Below are 21,393 nucleotides of genomic sequence, written 5' to 3'. Positions count from 1 at the left end.
GCAACACACAAAGATCTAGATTTGCAATATCAAACAAATAAATCCAGCTTTAAAATTAATTTATACAAACGAATGCCAAACATATGCAAATACCTAAAAAATATTTTTAATTGCTGCCATTATATAGGAGTGATAATGACTTTCAGCTTGATATTAGTTTATGCTGTTGCGCAATATTAAAGATCTTGCTAAAACAACACTCCACCAACCTCTGTGGCAATCTTACAATAACTTATTAATTGCTACAAAATGCTGCAATGTTGTCCACCCATAAAACCAAAGACTAACTGCAGACAGATTAGATCAAGAAGTACTAAAAGGATATGATGAAAACTGCTTACAATCTAAGAGGGTGGAAATCGGTCATTGTTTATGTTTCAGCATATCCTCAGCCCAGCCATCTGCACATTTTAATACCTTATTAAATGCCTCTCGGCACAGAGCTTTGGGATTAACAAGTGGATTAGGAGCTGGTAACAATCTGAAACCAGGAACATAGAAGGCAGACACTACACTGTGATATATTTGCTTGATCTCATCAAAATGAATGTCCAGTAAAGGAAACTAATTCCAACAAAAGTGTATTTTCACAGTAAGTCAAACAAACAATGCAGTTGACATTTAAAAATCTATATAAACACTTAAATGGGCATTCTAAAAAACACAACTTACATATTGCAAATCATAATAAAGCTCTATGTTTAACCCCCCTTCCCCCTAAAGTGAGTCCTTTTCACAAAATGCAAAAAATGCAGGCTCTCTAGAACATAACCAGTGAGTCATCATGATTGGCAGTCACACAAATCACTCATTACCAGTCATATTCTACTTGGGTCCCAAGGAGGACTTTACCTATGTGCTTAACCCTCTTGCATGCATTACAAACCTAATTAGTTAACAAGCACATTTTAAATACTTACATAATAGTGGTCATTTATTTGCACCATTGGCGCATTTACACAGGCACCAAGACATTCAACTTCTGTCAGGGTGAACAGCTTATCAGGTGTAGTCTCTCCTACATGAATTCCTAAAAAAATGTAAACATTTATATATTATATTTATACTCAAACTCAAAGACGTAGCGTAAATAAGTTAATACAATTTTTACTAAACACAAAAAAAAACAAAAAAAAAAAAAAAACTGTAAAATCAACAGTTTATTTTGAAACCAGGTGTGTGTGTGTGTGTGTGGGGGTAGTAACTAATTTGTAATGGAAATGTAATAATTTTGACAAACTAATTTTTAAATTTATCATCAAGGGACTTAGAATATGGTTGCTGATTTAACCAATCGGCACTTGCTGATTGATTTAAACTGAGCACCGTAAGGTTGCCACCAAATATTAACCTTAAAAGGGACAGTAAAGTCCATTTTTTCTTTCACGTTTCAAATAGAGAATGCAATGTTAAACAAATTTCAAATTTACTTCTATTAAATAATTAGCTTTTCAGTATCCTCTCTTGAAAAGGATATCCAGGTGTGTTCAGGAGCAGTAATGCACTACTGGGAGTTAGCTGCAAAAACATGCCTTATTGTCTCACCTGCTATTTTCAGCTAGCTCCCAAAAGTACATTGTTGCTTCTTCAACAAAGGATACCAAATTAAAGAAAAACTATTTGTTAATGATATTTTTTTCTTCAGGTCTCTAAAAAAGAAGAAAAGGCTGAGTGTTGACCCTGAGATTTCAACATGCACTGTATATGACTAAACTACTGAGCTTTCAATCCAGGGTGAATTTGTGCAAAAATTAAATCTGAACTGAATCTTTTGGACACTGTCAACCGAGGGGCTAAATCAATTCAGGAAGATTGTTAACAAAATCAAAATCTACAAGTTGATGAAGGTTGGAACAAGAAGAGCTTCAAAATAAGTTAGAAAGTGGTTTCACGTTGCCTGCCTTTTATGGAACTTCCATAGTGGATGTTCCATGTTTTGTCATTTACATGCATTCATAAGTGAAGCAATAACTATATCCTACCAAGCTTCTTCTGAATAGCCTCCAATATGGAGTCAGAGTCCCGCAGCATACATGGTGTTGTTGTACAGATCTGTATGTGATACTTTCCAACTGGCTTCCTGTTGAACATAGTGTAAAAAGTAGCCACCTCATACACTCGCATGGTAGGTATCTGTAAAACGTCAGCCACCTAAAAGAAATGGGAGAGATCATGAGCAGTTTCTTAAATGTTGCACTAAAGATGTAGTTACTATCTCAAGCTCCATATGTAAGGATTGTAATGCTGTGAAAGTCACAAATGTGAAATGCTTATAAAGGTCTGTCATAATATTTAGGTTAAAGAATAAATGAGAAACAAGGATAATGCCATTAATGCCGACCATGTAAACCAAACGCTTCCAAAGTCCAGTGAAAGCTGATGAAGTGCAATAAGTGAATCATTTTACACTCTCCAACATTTTGAGGCTTCCATGATCTGCTACACATTCTGTGGTTTGGTGGTTCCTGCCCACCAAACATTATTACAGTATCAGCTACTTGGGATCAGATAATTCACAGACTTGGACTTAGTGAGCTCCACAGAGAGACAAAGCAACAATTCCTCCTGATGAGCCACATCCTCACACTCATCTGACTCAGAACCGCACTGAAGCTGCCACTATCTCACGTGCAGCTGTGCGCCAAATGCTTGACTGAAGGAAGTGACTGTGAAACCACATGACCATCTGAACACTCGTCACACTATACTATTGGGTACAATTTTGTCACGAGGTAAAGTCAGAACCAATAGGATTTAATTTTTTTTAAAAAAATGTACTACTAAAAATTGCCATGTTATGTGCCTGCATCATTTGCTGCATTAGTTGTCATTAAAAGTATGACGTGTCTGCAGGAATAGGATATATATTTTTTGTTTACAAATAAAAGGAAAATGCTTTCTATCTTCAGACAATTATAACCTAGTTTATGGCTTCATTTATTAATATACACCAGTAATTCACACCAAAGGTGTCATCTGCTATGGTAATATAAAGTAATAAAGTAAATTAGGGCTGATCTTCCTAATATTTTGTGAAAACAGTTTAAATGTGTGCTCCATAAGAAACTCCTAAATGAACAAACAAAAGTTTATTATATGATAAATGTTGTAAATGTTAGATACAGAAACACTTGTAATCTTTTGTTAAGTTCACAGTTGGGGTATGACAAACATATATAAATAATTATTTCACTACATTTTAAAAACGTTCCAAAGCAAAACTGAACTGAAAACCACTGCTTTCAATATGTGACATGTATAATGTGTTAAACACACTAGTCCCTAAACAGTACAAGCAGCATGACATTTTCAAAAAGCAAATTTTTAACATTTGTAGCCTGATAATACTGATATAACAGCAAAAAAAAAACCCCCTCTCCACACAGTAACAAACATCTCATAGAAGCTCAACATAACCCTTTTTTATAAGAGCCTCACAGTTCCATGGACACTGTTTATTTGTAGTGAGGGCTGCGCTAAGCTATAAATCAAGCCTCGGCAAGCTTGTAGGAAGTAGCCACTCCGATATTCCCTTCCCCACTGGAAAGGCTAAACAAAAACAAAGTATGTTAACCCCATGGCTTCCAAAATAGCTGCAGTGTATTACACAAAAATACATTGCAGCGATCTTTGTTAGCCATAGGATGGGGTTAAAAGGGTAAGCAGTGCAGCCACTGATCAGATATGCACTGTGAAGCACGCAGAGGTGAGGAGGAGGAACTGACACGCAGTTGTTGTAAAGTAATTTTTCAGCGCGCAAAGAGGAAAGCTCAGCTCTATGCTCTGCACCTGTAATGTTAGGGCACAATCTTTCTGCAGACAGGCTGCATTTTCTGCGATGACATCACAGAATGTTCTGCCTTGGGGAGTAAAACTTTAGAGCGAGCACAACATCCAAGTTATGCAAAAGACTTTCCTTATGAGAAGGATTAGAACAAAAAGAAGGGATAACAATTTCCTGATTAATGTTTTCGATCCAACACCACCTTAGGGAGAAACCCCAATTTAGTAAGAAGAACCGCCTTATCTGCATGAAAGACAAGGTACGAGGAATCACACTGCAGAGCTGAAAGTTCAGAAACTCTGCGAGCAGAAGAAATAGCAAGGAGAAACAAAACCTTACAAGATAACAATTTTATATCAACAACATGCATCGGCTCAGAGCCTGCTGCAAAACTTTAAGAACTAGATTAAGGCTCCAAGGAGGAGTAACAGGTTTAAACACAGGCCTGATTCTGACCAGGGCCTGTACAAAAGCTTGACCATCTGGTAAGTCTGCCAGACGTTTGTGCAAAAGAATAGATAATGCCAAAATCTGACCCTTCAGAGTACTGACGGACAAACCTTTCTCCAGGCCATCCTGAAGAAAAGATAAATTACAGGGAATCCTCACCCGGCTCCAGGAGAAACCCTTAGATTTGCACCAATAAAGATATTTACACCATACCCTTATAGTAAATCTTGCGAGTAACAGGTTTGCCAGCCTGAAGCATAGTATCAATGACCGCTTCAGAAAAACCACGTCTAGACAGAACTAAGAGTTAAATATCCAAGCAGTCAGCATCAGAGAATCTAGATTTGGATGGAGGAATGGACCCTGAATTAGAAGGTCCTTCCTCAGCAGTAACCTCGAGGTGGAAGAGATGACATCTTTACCAGATCCGCAAACCAGATCCTGCAAGGCCAAACAGGAGCTATTAGAATCACAGATGCTCTCTCCTGTTTGCTCTCCTTCCACGAGTCATTGATCGTATCAAACAGAGGAAACAGGTATGCTAGCCCAAAATATCAAGGGACCGCCAGAGCATCTATCAGGGTGGCCTGAGGATCTCGACCTTGAACCATACTTTGGAAGCTTGGCTTTTTTGACGAGACGCCATAAGATCCAACTCCAGAACCCCCCCCACTGAGATGATGTTGTCCGACTGGAATCTTATAAACCGGACTAAAGATAATTGAGGCCAAGCTGACAGGGCATTGAAGATTGCTCTCAACTCCAAGATGTTAATGGGGAGAGAAGACTCCTTCCAAGTCCACAGGCCCTGAGCTTTCAGAGAACCCCAAACCGTTTCCCAGCCTGATGAGCTTGCGTCAATAGTTACAATCAACCAGGAAGGTCTCAGGAAGCAAGTGCCCCTTGAAAGATGATCCTGAGAAATCCACCACAAGAGAGAGTCTCTTGTTAGGTGGTCCAGATTTATCCTTTGTAACAAATTGGAATGGTCTCCATTCCATTGACGGAGCATGCAAAGTTGTAGCTGTCTCGAAGCCACCATCAGACCAATCACCTCCATGCATTGAGCCATTGATGGACAAAAAGGCAGACAGGAGGGAAAGGCAAGAAGCTTGGATTTTCTGATGTCCATCAGGAAAAACAGAATTTATGTTTACCTGATAAATTACTTTCTCCAACGGTGTGTCCGGTCCACGGCGTCATCCTTACTTGTGGGATATTCTCTTCCCCAACAGGAAATGGCAAAGAGCCCAGCAAAGCTGGTCACATGATCCCTCCTAGGCTCCGCCTACCCCAGTCATTCGACCGACGTTAAGGAGGAATATTTGCATAGGAGAAACCATATGGTACCGTGGTGACTGTAGTTAAAGAAAATAAATTATCAGACCTGATTAAAAAAACCAGGGCGGGCCGTGGACCGGACACACCGTTGGAGAAAGTAATTTATCAGGTAAACATAAATTCTGTTTTCTCCAACATAGGTGTGTCCGGTCCACGGCGTCATCCTTACTTGTGGGAACCAATACCAAAGCTTTAGGACACGGATGAAGGGAGGGAGCAAATCAGGTCACCTAAATGGAAGGCACCACGGCTTGCAAAACCTTTCTCCCAAAAATAGCCTCAGAAGAAGCAAAAGTATCAAACTTGTAAAATTTGGTAAAAGTGTGCAGTGAAGACCAAGTCGCTGCCCTACATATCTGATCAACAGAAGCCTCGTTCTTGAAGGCCCATGTGGAAGCCACAGCCCTAGTGGAATGAGCTGTGATTCTTTCGGGAGGCTGCCGTCCGGCAGTCTCGTAAGACAATCTGATGATGCTTTTAATCCAAAAAGAGAGAGAGGTAGAAGTTGCTTTTTGACCTCTCCGTTTACCGGAATAAACAACAAACAAGGAAGATGTTTGTCTAAAATCCTTTGTAGCATCTAAATAGAATTTTAGAGCGCGAACAACATCCAAATTGTGCAACAAACGTTCCTTCTTTGAAACTGGTTTCGGACATAGAGAAGGTACGATAATCTCCTGGTTAATGTTTTTGTTAGAAACAACTTTTGGAAGAAAACCAGGTTTAGTACGTAAAACCACCTTATCTGCATGGAACACCAGATAAGGAGGAGAACACTGCAGAGCAGATAATTCTGAAACTCTTCTAGCAGAAGAAATTGCAACTAAAAACAAAACTTTCCAAGATAATAACTTAATATCAACGGAATGCAAGGGTTCAAACGGAACCCCCTGAAGAACTGAAAGAACTAAATTGAGACTCCAAGGAGGAGTCAAAGGTTTGTATACAGGCTTAATTCTAACCAGAGCCTGAACAAAGGCTTGAACATCTGGCACAGCGGCCAGCTTTTTGTGAAGTAACACAGACAAGGCAGAAATCTGTCCCTTCAGGGAACTTGCAGATAATCCTTTTTCCAATCCTTCTTGAAGGAAGGATAGAATCCTAGGAATCTTAACCTTGTCCCAAGGGAATCCTTTAGATTCACACCAACAGATATATTTTTTCCAAATTTTGTGGTAAATCTTTCTAGTTACAGGCTTTCTGGCCTGAACAAGAGTATCGATAACAGAATCTGAGAACCCTCGCTTCGATAAGATCAAGCGTTCAATCTCCAAGCAGTCAGCTGGAGTGAAACCAGATTCGGATGTTCGAACGGACCCTGAACAAGAAGGTCTCGTCTCAAAGGTAGCTTCCAAGGAGGAGCCGATGACATATTCACCAGATCTGCATACCAAGTCCTGCGTGGCCACGCAGGAGCTATCAAGATCACCGACGCCCTCTCCTGATTGATCCTGGCTACCAGCCTGGGGATGAGAGGAAACGGCGGGAACACATAAGCTAGTTTGAAGGTCCAAGGTGCTACTAGTGCATCCACTAGAGCCGCCTTGGGATCCCTGGATCTGGACCCGTAGCAAGGAACTTTGAAGTTCTGACGAGAGGCCATCAGATCCATGTCTGGAATGCCCCACAGCTGAGTGACTTGGGCAAAGATTTCCGGATGGAGTTCCCACTCCCCCGGATGCAATGTCTGACGACTCAGAAAATCCGCTTCCCAATTTTCCACTCCTGGGATGTGGATAGCAGACAGGTGGCAGGAGTGAGACTCCGCCCATAGAATGATTTTGGTCACTTCTTCCATCGCCAGGGAACTCCTTGTTCCCCCCTGATGGTTGATGTACGCAACAGTTGTCATGTTGTCTGATTGAAACCGTATGAACTTGGCCCTCGCTAGCTGAGGCCAAGCCTTGAGAGCATTGAATATCGCTCTCAGTTCCAGAATATTTATCGGTAGAAGAGATTCTTCCCGAGACCAAAGACCCTGAGCTTTCAGGGATCCCCAGACCGCGCCCCAGCCCATCAGACTGGCGTCGGTCGTGACAATGACCCACTCTGGTCTGCGGAATGTCATCCCTCGTGACAGGTTGTCCAGGGACAGCCACCAACGGAATGAGTCTCTGGTCTTCTGATTTACTTGTATCTTCGGAGACAAGTCTGTATAGTCCCCATTCCACTGACTGAGCATGCACAGTTGTAATGGTCTTAGATGAATGCGTGCAAAAGGAACTATGTCCATTGCCGCTACCATCAACCCGATCACTTCCATGCACTGAGCTATGGAAGGAAGAGGAACGGAATGAAGTATCCGACAAGAGTCTAGAAGTTTTGTTTTTCTGGCCTCTGTCAGAAAAATCCTTATTTCTAAGGAGTCTATTATTGTTCCCAAGAAGGGAACCCTTGTTGACGGAGATAGAGAACTCTTTTCCACGTTCACTTTCCATCCGTGAGATCTGAGAAAGGCCAGGACAATGTCCGTGTGAGCCTTTGCTTGAGGAAGGGACGACGCTTGAATCAGAATGTCGTCCAAGTAAGGTACTACAGCAATGCCCCTTGGTCTTAGCACAGCTAGAAGGGACCCTAGTACCTTTGTGAAAATCCTTGGAGCAGTGGCTAATCCGAAAGGAAGCGCCACGAACTGGTAATGTTTGTCCAGGAATGCGAACCTCAGGAACCGATGATGTTCCTTGTGGATAGGAATATGTAGATACGCATCCTTTAAATCCACCGTGGTCAAGAATTGACCTTCCTGGATGGAAGGAAGAATAGTTCGAATGGTTTCCATCTTGAACGATGGAACCTTGAGAAACTTGTTTAAGATCTTGAGATCTAAGATTGGTCTGAACGTTCCCTCTTTTTTGGGAACTATAAACAGATTGGAGTAGAACCCTGTTACGGTTACCCTTAGTCTCGCTGAGAGATGGACCGCTTAGTAGCCTGGATTCCTATTGCTGAAGAGGGGAGAAACTGCTTTCCATAGTATTCTATATGAGTCTCGCAAATGTAGAATAATCCCCCTTAGCTGTAGTACAGCTAGGATACCCTTCTGCCCACAAAAACGAGTCAACGCTGCGATTGAGGGACAACCAAGAACTGAGGACTGGGATGCCCAGCCTGCTTTTTATTTAGGTTACATGCACACAGGGCACTCCCAGGGGGGGAAGCATAAAATCCCCCATCACACATTTAGACAAAGCCCTTGGACAGGCCACCGCAGATAACAAGTACACACAAGAAAACAATTGAGTCCTTATCACCTAGCAGTGAATGCTTATCACAAACTTAATTACAGTACACAATATGCTAGGAAACCTGCCTCAGAAAATAGTTTTCTCAAAACTGAACAGAGTTAACCCTTTATGAAATGATACTTGTTACAGTTTTCTTGGAGCCCTTCTTAGGCGCTGGCTTGGCTGGTTCAGGCATTGCTGCTGGGAAATAAGTTTCTTCACAACAAAATAACTAATGCTTCTGTAACAGTGCTCCCTTTCTGTGGAACACTCTGGCAGACACGGTCTGACCCCTTTTCGGGGCAGACTAAGGCTGTCCAGACCGCTGGTTATGCGGGGCTGAGGTCGGTTTGTCTGGACAACCCGTCGGCGTTGCCATTCTGTTTCCCAGGTCTGTAAGTAATGGTGAAATTGAAGGGTTGCAACGATAAACTCCAACGTAATAGCCTGCCATTATCTCCAGAGACCCGGTTCAGCCACACCAACGGGTTATGGTCGGTGACCAGAGTGAACTCCTGCCCATATAAATAGGGAGTCAATTTCTTTAATGCCCACACCAAAGCCAAACACTCCTTTTCGACCGCTGCATAGCTGACTTCGCGGGGCAGGAGCTTCCGGCTGATGTAGGCAACTGGATGCTCCCCTCCATCTTCGCCTACTTGGCTGAGGACGGCTCCCAGCCCGAACATGGAAGCATCTGTATGGACGATAAAACGTTTGTTAAGGGCTGGAGCCGCCAAGACAGGAGCGTTAATTAGAGCATTTTTGAGAGCCTGGAAAGCCGTTTCACAGTGGGAAGACCACAGGACCTGTCGAGGTAAGTTCTTCTTGGTCAAGTCAGTCAGGGGTTTGGCAAGTGTGCTGTAGTCTGGTACGAACCGTCTATAGTACCCTGCCGTGCCCAGGAAGGCTAGGACCTGAGTCTTAGTGATGGGGGTGGGCCAATTGGCGACAGCTTCTATCTTGGCCGGCTCTGGTCGCTGCTTTCCACACCCCACCCGGTGACCCAGGTACTGTACCTCGGCCATCCCAAAGTGGCATTTTTCTGGCTTCAGAGTCAGGCCAGCAGCCCGGATCTGATCCAGAACCATTCCTATGTGAGCTAAGTGGTCCTCCCATGACTCACTGTGGATCGCTATGTCGTCCAGGTAGGCGCAAGCAAAACTCTGGAAGCCATCCAGGAGCCTATCCACCAAGCGCTGGAATGTAGCTGGGGCATTCTTCATCCCAAACGGCATTACCCTAAACTGATATAAGCCGAATGGGGTGACGAATGCCGACTTGGGGATAGCCTCCGGGGCCAGGGGAATCTGCCAGTAACCTTTGCAGAGGTCAATAGTGGTCAGGTAATTTCCCCTGGCTATACGATCGAGTAGCTCGTCTACCCTGGGCATAGGGTAAGCGTCCGTCACGGTCTTTTCATTGAGCCTCCGATAGTCTACGCAGAACCGGGTGGTCCCATCTTTCTTGGGCACCAAGACAACTGGGGAGGCCCAGGGACTATCGGAGGGCTCAATAACCCTGAGTTGGAGCATCTCATCGATCTCCTTCTTCATTCCTATCCTAACTGCTTCGGGGATTCGGTACGGAGCCTGGCGCAAGGGAGCTTGTCCCGGAGTATCTACCTGGTGGGTGGTTAAAGTAGTGTACCCTGGCTTCGGGGAGAAGGTGAGGTGTTTGGACTGTAGGAGTTGGTTGAGCTGCTCCCTTTCAGTGGGGCTAAGTCGGTCTCCTATCTGAACCTGAGCCACTATACCTGTGGGGAGACTCTTCTCTAATAGGTCTGGAATGGGTAGACTGTCGGGGCCTTCCTGAGGGGAACAACATACGGCCGTCACGTTCTCTGGTCGCTCAAAATATTCCTTGAGCATGTTTACATGGAATGTCTTTCTAAGATTGTTGTCGTGGCAGCTAGCTATCACATAAGTGGTGTCTCCCCTTTTCTCTACGATCTGGTAGGGGCCCTGCCAGGACGCCTGCAATTTGTCTGTCTTCACCGGCTTAAGTACTAACACCTTTTGTCCTATGGTAAAGATTCTCTTTCGGGCCCCCCGATCGTACCATACTTTCTGTCTTCTCTGGGCCGACTGGAGATTAGCCCGCACGGATTTGGCTAATTGCTCCATTCGGTCCCTGAGTTCCAGCACGTATGGCACAATGGGGACACCGTCAGTCTCCATCTCTCCCTCCCAGTGCTCCCGGATCAGGTTTAGGGGTCCCCGTACCTTTCTTCCGTAGAGCAACTCGAAGGGAGAGAACCCTGTCGTTTCCTGGGGCACCTCCCGATAAGCAAAAAGGAGGTGCGGCAGGAAGCGTTCCCAGTCTCGGTATTCCTGAGTGAACGTCTTGAGCATTTGCTTGAGGGTCCCATTGAACCTCTCACACAGCCCGTTCGTCTGGGGGTGGTATGGGGAGCTCAGGAGGGACTTAATTTTGCAAACCTGCCAGAGTTGTTGGGTCAATTCAGCCGTAAATTGGGTGCCTCGGTCGGATAGGATTTCTTTTGGAAATCCTACCCGGGAGAACACCTGTACTAGTGCATTCGCTACCGTATCCGCTTGTATGTTGGATAGGGCGACAGCCTCTGGGTACCTGGTAGCGTAGTCCACTACGGTAAGAATGTAGCGCTTACCGGAGGGACTAGGGGTAGCCAGTGGTCCCACTAGGTCAATAGCAACCCGGCTGAAGGGTTCCTCTACAATGGGCATATTTACTAGATGGGCTTTAGGGTGATCGCCTCGCCTTCCTACTCGTTGACACACATCGCAGGTGTTACAGTAAGTTCTAACGTCAGCGTGTACCCCTGGCCAAAAGAACGTGTGAGTAATGCGGTGTAGGGTACGGGTTACAGCTAGGTGGCCTGCTAAGGGGATGTCGTGGCCTATCTTGAGGATTTCTTGACGGTATTTGTGGGGCACTACCAGCTGTCGCCTACGCTGTCCCCTTTTCTCTGTCCAGCGGTATAGTTTCCCTTTTTCCCATAAGAATGTTTCATTATCTGCCCCGCCCCCTCCGGTCTCTGCTCGTTCCCGGTACTTTTGTAAGGTCGGGTCAGTCTTAGACTCTGTCTCGAAAGCATCTGGGGTGTCCCAGGGTATGGGGCCTAACATGTCAGGCAAGGTCGGGGTAGGTCTTACCTGTGTCTCCCGCACTGGTGAGAGTTCTCGCTCCGTCCGGGCTTGGGCCCGTGTAGTCACTGGGTCCGCCTCGTTGTTGCATACTGGAGCATAGGCAGAAGTCATGGGGCCCAAATCATTGCCCAGTAGTACTTCGGCAGGTAAATTATCCATTATGCCCACGTTCACAGCCCCCTTTCCCGCTCCCCAATCAAGATGCACTTTAGCTGTTGGAATTTTGTACACATCCCCCCCCGCCACTCTAACGGCCACAGTCTGTCCAGATCGCTTGTGCTCCGGCACCAAATGACTCTGTACCAGCGTGATAGTAGCCCCTGTCTCTCAATCCCTCGGTAGATCGCCCCTCGAGCCATACCTTCTGCCGATGGTGCTGGCGGTTATCTGAGGCAGCATATACAGGGTCCGCCTCGTGAAGCGGCCCCAAATATTCCTCCATAGGGGCCTCTTGGTTAACACAGAGGGTCCGGGCCGGACGATATGCCCCAGAGGGGTAATTGTAATTCCTGGGTGTCTGGTGCGTATTAAGGGGGCAGCTAGCCATGAAATGCCCTGGTTGCTTGCATCGGTGGCAAGTCGGTCTGGGACGCTCAGAGCTGTTATTGGGTGGTCCTGAGTGTCGGGCGGGCCCTGCGGGCACCGGGGCTCGGAATTCAGCACGAGGGGGTGCACGGTAAACCTCTCTGGGTTCGTGAAGACGGGAGTCATAATGTTCATCGGCCAATTTGGCTGCTTCTTCTAAGGTAGAAGGTCGCCTGTCTCGCAGCCATTCCTTCCCTTGCTGTTCCATGCCATTATAAAAATGTTCTAAGAGAAACAATTGTAAAATTTCCTCACCAGTCACCGCTTTACTTCCGCTCATCCAGTGATTTGCCGCTCTCCGCATTCGGTGCGCCCATTCCATATGGGTATCGTTAGGCTTCTTTTTCGTGCCCCGAAACTGTCGGCGATACGCGTCCGGAGTTACTGCGTACCGTCGCAACAGTGTCTCCTTAACTAGCTCATACTGTGTCACTTCCTCAGCACACAGAGTACGAAAGGCTTCCAGGGCTCGCCCGGATAGTTTCCCAGACAATATCGTGGGCCACTCCCTGTTGGGAATCTGGTGCAGGGCACATTGCCTTTCGAAGTCCGCCAAATATTCATCAATCCCTGTCTCGCTCTCTAGGAAGGGTCGAAATGCCGCATAGGGTATCTTGGGCCTCCCAGCATTTTCGACAGGGATGATTACCTGCGGGGCTTCAGCATTGCAGTGTGCGTTCGCTAGGTTGAGTTCGTGGGCTCGAGTCTCTCGTATATCCTTGTCCGCTTCCGCCATCAACTGCTGTACCAATTCCATGGAGGGGTTCGGCCCGTACAGTGAGAGCCTCTCCCGAACAATCCTGGTTTTTTCGTCACTAATCGTGGTCGGTGTTTCCGCCATTGTGAAGCTCTGATCCAGTTCGGTCAATTCTGCGATCAGCTCTCTCCTCGGCCGGTTGCTGGCGTACCCCCCTCTGCTTTCAAGTAAATCCTTTAGGGTTGTACGCTTCAATTTTTCATAAGCGCTCTCCATCCGTTCTGTACCTCTCCTAGGAAATCCAGGAAAAATCCCACCGCTGCCGCCAAATGTTACGGTTACCCTTAGTCTCGCTGAGAGATGGACCGCTTAGTAGCCTGGATTCCTATTGCTGAAGAGGGGAGAAACTGCTTTCCATAGTATTCTATATGAGTCTCGCAAATGTAGAATAATCCCCCTTAGCTGTAGTACAGCTAGGATACCCTTCTGCCCACAAAAACGAGTCAACGCTGCGATTGAGGGACAACCAAGAACTGAGGACTGGGATGCCCAGCCTGCTTTTTATTTAGGTTACATGCACACAGGGCACTCCCAGGGGGGGAAGCATAAAATCCCCCATCACACATTTAGACAAAGCCCTTGGACAGGCCACCGCAGATAACAAGTACACACAAGAAAACAATTGAGTCCTTCTTATCACCTAGCAGTGAATGCTTATCACAAACTTAATTACAGTACACAATATGCTAGGAAACCTGCCTCAGAAAATAGTTTTCTCAAAACTGAACAGAGTTAACCCTTTATGAAATGATACTTGTTACAGTTTTCTTGGAGCCCTTCTTAGGCGCTGGCTTGGCTGGTTCAGGCATTGCTGCTGGGAAATAAGTTTCTTCACAACAAAATAACTAATGCTTCTGTAACAAACCCCATCCCTTGTTCTCTTAATGGAACGGGATGAATCACTCCCATTTTTAACAGGTCTTCTACACAATGTAAGAATGCCTGTCTTTTTATGTGGTCTGAAGACAACTGAGACCTGTGGAACCTCCCCCTTGGGGGAAGTCCCTTGAATTCCAGAAGATAACCTTGGGAGACTATTTCTAGCGCCCAAGGATCCAGAACATCTCTTGCCCAAGCCTGAGCGAAGAGAGAGAGTCTGCCCCCCACCAGATCCGGTCCCGGATCGGGGGCCAACATTTCATGCTGTCTTGGTAGCAGTGGCAGGTTTCTTGGCCTGCTTTCCCTTGTTCCAGCCTTGCATTGGTCTCCAAGCTGGCTTGGCTTGAGAAGTATTACCCTCTTGCTTAGAGGACGTAGCACCTTGGGCTGGTCCGTTTCTACGAAAGGGACGAAAATTAGGTTTATTTTTTGCCTTGAAAGGCCGATCCTGAGGAAGGGCGTGGCCCTTACCCCCAGTGATATCCGAGATAATCTCTTTCAAGTCAGGGCCAAACAGCGTTTTCCCCTTGAAAGGAATGTTAAGTAGCTTGTTCTTGAAAGACGCATCAGCCGACCAAGATTTCAACCAAAGCGCTCTGCGCGCCACAATAGCAAACCCAGAATTCTTAGCCGCTAACCTAGCCAATTGCAAAGTGGCGTCTAGGGTGAAAGAATTAGCCAATTTGAGAGCATTGATTCTGTCCATAATCTCCTCATAAGGAGGAGAATCACTGTCGACCGCCTTTATCAGCTCATCGAACCAGAAACATGCGGCTGTAGCGACAGGGACAATGCATGAAATTGGTTGTAGAAGGTAACCCTGCTGAACAAACATCTTTTTAAGCAAACCTTCTAATTTTTTATCCATAGGATCTTTGAAAGCACAACTATCCTCTATGGGTATAGTGGTGCGTTTGTTTAAAGTGGAAACCGCTCCCTCGACCTTGGGGACTGTCTGCCATAAGTCCTTTCTGGGGTCGACCATAGGAAACAATTTTTTAAATATGGGGGGAGGGACGAAAGGAATACCGGGCCTTTCCCATTCTTTATTAACAATGTCCGCCACCCGCTTGGGTATAGGAAAAGCTTCTGGGAGCCCCGGCACCTCTAGGAACTTGTCCATTTTACATAGTTTCTCTGGGATGACCAACTTGTCACAATCATCCAGAGTGGATAATACCTCCTTAAGCAGAATGCGGAGATGTTCCAACTTAAATTTAAAAGCAATCACATCAGGTTCAGCTTGTTGAGAAATATGCCCTGAATCAGTAATTTCTCCCTCAGACAAAACCTCCCTGGCCCCATCAGACTGAGTTAGAGGCCCTTCTGAAATATTAATATCAGCGTCGTCATGCTCTTCAGTATCTAAAACAGAGCAGTCGCGCTTACGCTGATAAGTGTTCATTTTGGCTAAAATGTTTTTGACAGAATTATCCATTACAGCCGTTAATTGTTGCATAGTAAGGAGTATTGGCGCGCTAGATGTACTAGGGGCCTCCTGAGTGGGCAAGACTCGTGTAGACGAAGGAGGGAATGATGCAGTACCATGCTTACTCCCCTCACTTGAGGAATCATCTTGGGCATCATAGTCATTGTCACATAAATCACATTTATTTAAATGAATAGGAATTCTGGCTTCCCCACATTCAGAACACAGTCTATCTGGTAGTTCAGACATGTTAAACAGGCATAAACTTGATAACAAAGTACAAAAAACGTTTTAAAATAAAACCGTTACTGTCACTTTAAATTTTAAACTGAACACACTTTTTTACTGCAAATGCGAAAAAACATGAAGGAATTGTTCAAAATTCACCAAATTTTCACCACAGTGTCTTAAAGCCTTAAAAGTATTGCACACCAAATTTGGAAGCTTTAACCCTTAAAATAAAAGAACCGGAGCCGTTTTGAACTTTAACCCCTTTACAGTCCCTGGTATCTGCTTTGCTGAGACCCAACCAAGCCCCAAGGGGAATACGATACCAAATGACGCCTTCAGAAAGTCTTTTCTAAGTATCCGAGCTCCTCTCACATGCGACTGCATGCCATGCCTCTCAAAAACAAGTGCGCAACACCGGCGCGAAAATGAGGCTCTGCCTATGCTTTGGGAAAGCCCCTAAAGAATAAGGTGTCTAAAACAGTGCCTGCCGATATTATTATATCAAAATACCCAGATAAAATGATTCCTCAAGGCTAAATATGTGTTAATAATCAATCGATTTAGCCCAAAAAAAGTCTACAGTCTTAATAAGCCCTTTTTGAAGCCCTTATTTACAATCGTAATAAACATGGCTTACCGGATCCCATAGGGAAAATGACAGCTTCCAGCATTACATCGTCTTGTTAGAATATGTCATACCTCAAGCAGCAAGAGACTGCTCACTGTTCCCCCAACTGAAGTTAATTGCTCTCAACAGTCCTGTGTGGAACAGCCATGGATTTTAGTGACGGTTGCTAAAATCATTTTCCTCATACAAACAGAAATCTTCATCTCTTTTCTGTTTCTGAGTAAATAGTACATACCAGCACTATTTCAAAATAACAAACTCTTGATTGAATAATAAAAACTACAGTTAAACACTAAAAAACTCTAAGCCATCTCCGTGGAGATGTTGCCTGTACAACGGCAAAGAGAATGACTGGGGTAGGCGGAGCCTAGGAGGGATCATGTGACCAGCTTTGCTGGGCTCTTTGCCATTTCCTGTTGGGGAAGAGAATATCCCACAAGTAAGGATGACGCCGTGGACCGGACACACCTATGTTGGAGAAATCATCATGGACAGAGAATCCGATTGTCTCTAGACGGCACTAGAGAACTCTCTAGATTCACTTTCCATCCGTGGGAACTTAGAAAAAAAGACAACAACATCTCTGTATAAAAATTTTGCTAGATGAAAAGATAACGCCTGAACCAGGATGTCGTCTAGATAAGGTGCCACCTCAATTCCTTGGGATCTGATCACTGCCAATAGAGCTCCCAGAACCTTTGTAAATATTCTGGGAACTTTGGCAAGACCAAACGGAAGTGCAATAAACTGGAAATCTTTGTCCAAAAAGGCAAACCGAAGAAACTGGTAATGATTCCTGTGAATGGCAACGTGTAAATACGCATCCTTCAGGTCTATGGTCGTCATGAACTGACCTTCTTGAACCAATGGCAGAATGGAACAAATAGTTTCCATCTTGAAGGACGGAACCCTGAGGAATTTGTTGAGGCACTTCAGATCTAGGATAGGACGAAAAGTTTCCCCTTTTTTGGGAACCACAAATAGATTTAAATAGAATCCTATACCCTGTTCCTCTAGAGGGACTCGTACAATAACTCCCAGGGAGGATAGGTCCTAAGTTGCGAAAGGAACGAAAAATAGAAGTTTGACGACCCCTAGGTCTATTCTTCTTGTCCTGCGGTAGGAAAGATCCCTTTCCACCCATAATCTCTGAAATGATCTCCGCGAGACCAGGCCCAAACAAACAAAGTCTAATCCCTTATAAGGTAAAGCCAAGTGCTTGTCCTTTAAAGAAACATCAGCAGACCAAGATTTTAACCACAAAGATCTGCGAGCTAGAACAGTGAAGCTAGACATCTTAGATTCCAGTCTAATTACCTGAATATTTGTATAACCAGATAAAGGTATTAGTTTAAGTTTAAGAGCCTTGATCCTATCTTGGATCTCCTCAACTGTAGTCTCTTCTGAAATTAGATCAGACAGAGCATCGCACCAATAAGATGTTGCTCCCGCACCCATGGCAATACTCGCTGCAGGTTGTCACTGTAAACCCTGATGGACGTACATCTTTAAATAAGCCTCCAGCTTTTTATCCATTGGATCCTTAAAAGAACAACTATCCTCTATATCACTGATGAGGCCCACAGGAGGCCGAAACTATAGTCTGTGGTTGTTGTTTCTCTTGTTCAGAGAAGAATTGCCTGGTATTTCGGTGCTGGACTGTCATTGGGCAGGGTCAGACTAATATGCTACAGGATATTTTTTCTCTGTGAAAAGGCATAGTGTGCTAAAAGAGCATGCACCCTGAGTTGCAATGGAAATTGACAGGCATGGGAGTTATTCTAGGTTTTGTTCTCTCTCAGAAGTGCTGTTCTCTCTCTTCTAATATTTATCCTCTATAGGTAGAGTAGAGATAGCTCCTTTGACCTTAGGTACGGTGCGCCATGAGACTAATAGTCTGCAACAGGAAACCTTTTCTTAAAAACAGGGAAAGGGAAAAAAGGAACCCCCCTTGGCTTATTCCATTCCTGAGCTATAATTTCAGATATTTTCCTAGAAACAGGAAAAACCTCCTCAGAAGAAGAATCAAACGATATCCAGTTTAGAAGACGACTTAGGGTTGGCAGCAACCAAAGGCTCAGAGTCGTCCAAAGTAGCTAGAACCTCCTTCAGTAGTAACCGAAGATGTTCACCGCCAAAGTGTCAGAGTCTGAAATTTCACCTTCAGAAGCTACTGAAGTATTCTCCTCAGACAATTGAGAAAAGGTTGACCAGCGCAGATTTAGAGGGGTCAGAATCCTTCCTAGCAGAATTTTTTTTAGATTTTATTCTTATGTTTACCCGAAGCAGGGAAAGCTGACAAAGCCGCCGATACTGCAGAGGTAATCCGAGCGGCAAAATCCCCAGGTAAATAAACACCCCCAGGAGATTGAGAGGACACAGAAGGCACAGTATGGGAAACCATTAAGGCTTGGGACATTTGAGGAGAAAGCTGAGGCATGTCAGGCACAGCATTATCCTGAGACACATTTGGCTCAGAAGGGAGTAATTTGTCTTTAAATTTTAAAGTTTTAGACAAGCATGAGGAACAAAATTGCATTAGCAAAACAATTTGAGCCTCTAAACATAGATTTTAAGCATTTATCAACTGACAGATTGATCTAACTCAGAATCCATTTTACAGAATACAGCTGAGTAATATGAAAAGGAAAACTAAACTTTCAGAATTTAATATATATATATATATATATATATATATATATATATATATATATATATATATATATATATATATATATATATATATATATATATATATATATATATATATATATATATATATATATATATAATAAATTAATAGGGCAATAGATTCTTCAAAGCAACCCTTCAGAGTGCCTGAATCTCCTACCAGACAGGAATGACACCCACTAGTCAGAGGAAACAAAAACTTTCTGCAAGGATCTTCTCCTCTTGACACAGAAACAATCCGTTGATGAGAGATATATCGAAAACATCAAACAGAGCCCTGCACTATGATACTCCTCAGCGCAATGCAAGCTCACTGAGCTCCGCTCCAAAATATCGGAAGTGCGGGCGTCACGTGAGCGAGAGAAACTAACTGCGCCACTTACAAAGAGCACGAAAAATAAACTGCCCACAGTCAAACCTTTTAAATAACATAAGCTTCAAATGAATTTCTCCTCATCCCTTCAATATGTCAAAAAACAGTAGTAACGTTCCATGTAAAGGATGATTCCGTTAATGCTCCTCACTGACTCTCAATAAGTTATTTCCTTAGCCAAATAACATCTCTTTAACCCATACAGTATCATGTCCTCAAGAAAAAAAGTATCCTTAGCTAATAAGGATATCTATGTCCCATTTGTTATATCTGTCCTAAGTATCTTTGATAAAAAAGGATATATGTCCTAAATAGGATCCAAATGAGGATTAACCTCTTAAGTGCTGCTGTCCTTCAATACCTAGAAGAAAAAAGCACTTACCTTAGATCCAGCTGCAGGACAGATGCTGCTACATAGGTATGACAGGCACTTCGCTCCCTGTCATGGACCTGTAGTAAAAGAGAGTAACTAACTCTGGCTTTCTGCAAAGGGGTAGCAAAATGTTAAATGTAAAGCATAGACTACCTTGCCGCCTTTTAACTCTTACTAAAGAGATTGACATGGACACAGCTAGACCCCAATCCTTGCTTGCAGGGAAGAGTACCCATTAAAGATTTTTTCAGACACCAACTTCGCGCAACCTCCATTGACAGAGGCAAAGACTGACTGGGGATTATTAGTAAGGGAAGTTACACTCAACAGCTTTGCTGGGGTGCTCTTTGCCTCCTCCTGCTGGCCAGGAGTTGAATATCCCACTAGTAATTGAAATGACGTCATGGACTCTCCATGTCATAGGAAAGAAACATAATTTATATATTAATCTTACATGATAAATTAATTCAAGGTGGCAAGAGTCTACGAGCTGTTACATATGGGATATACATTCCTACCAGGAGGAGGGAAAGTTTCCCAAACTGCCTATAAAACCTGTAATTCTCTGTGGCAGAGGCTGATCTGCCTTGAAATAAGCTTTGTGAATCAAAAGTTTCAACCAAGAGGCTAATGAAATAGAGGCTTTCTGGCCTTTCTTAGGACCAGAAAAAAAGAACAAAACAGACTAGAAGTCTGTCTGAAATCATTAGTAGCATCAACATAATATTTAAATTCAACAACATCCAAAGAATGTAAAGATCTTTCAGAAGCATTTTTTGGATCAGGACACAAGGAGGGAACGTCAATTTCCCAATTAATGTTGTGTGAGGAAACAACTTTAGGTAAAAATGTAAATGTAGTCCACAAAACAGCTTTATCTTGATGAACTATCAGATAAGGAAACTCACAAGATAGAGCAGACAATTCAGAAACTCTTGAAGAGATAGTCGAAAGAAAACACTTTCCATGAAAGAAGTTTAAAGTCTAATTAATGCATAGGTTCAAAAGTAGGATCCTGTTTAACGTAATACAAGGTTAAGACTCCAAGGAGGAGAAATAGGCCTAATAAACAGGTTTAATCCAGATTAAAGCCTGGATAAAAAAAAAACAAAAAAAAAAAAAACACAATATCAGGAATATTGGCAATCTTCCTATGAAAGAATACAGAAAGAGCATAGATTTGTCATTTAAAAGAACTGGCAGATACACCTTTATCTAAACCATGCTACAAAAAACGGAAGCATTCTGGGAATTATAAAAGAATGCCAGGTATAACCATGGTTGATACACCACAAAATAGAAGTTTTCCAAACTTTGTGATAAATGTTATAGGAAACAGGCTTGCAAGCCTGAATCAGTGTTAATCACAGTCAGAGAATCCTCTTTGACTGAGAACTAAGCGTTTAATTTCCATGCTATCAAGTGTAGAGACACTTAATGTGAATGATAAAAGGGACCTTGAGACAGAAGGTCTGGCCTTAGAGAAAGAGGCCATGGCAAGCAACTGGGCATTCAAA

General features: G+C 43.8%; 1 protein-coding gene across 1 annotated transcript; it reads right to left on the bottom strand.

The window, feature by feature from the left end:
- Positions 1-891: 891 nt before the first annotated feature.
- Positions 892-2,147, bottom strand: LOC128644552 (NADH dehydrogenase [ubiquinone] flavoprotein 2, mitochondrial). Its single transcript, XM_053697127.1, has 2 exons — positions 1,983-2,147; positions 892-1,030 (listed from the first exon to the last, which is right to left on the bottom strand). The coding sequence occupies exons 1-2, from the start codon at positions 2,122-2,124 to the stop codon at positions 909-911; spliced, it is 264 nt and encodes an 87-aa protein (XP_053553102.1). The 5' UTR covers positions 2,125-2,147; the 3' UTR covers positions 892-908.
- Positions 2,148-21,393: the final 19,246 nt, after the last annotated feature.

Source organism: Bombina bombina, unplaced genomic scaffold (assembly GCF_027579735.1).
Source record: "Bombina bombina isolate aBomBom1 unplaced genomic scaffold, aBomBom1.pri scaffold_1966, whole genome shotgun sequence".
Lineage (NCBI taxonomy): Eukaryota > Metazoa > Chordata > Amphibia > Anura > Bombinatoridae > Bombina > Bombina bombina.
Note: the sequence above shows the minus strand (reverse complement) of the source record. Positions and strands in the feature narration are given on the sequence as shown.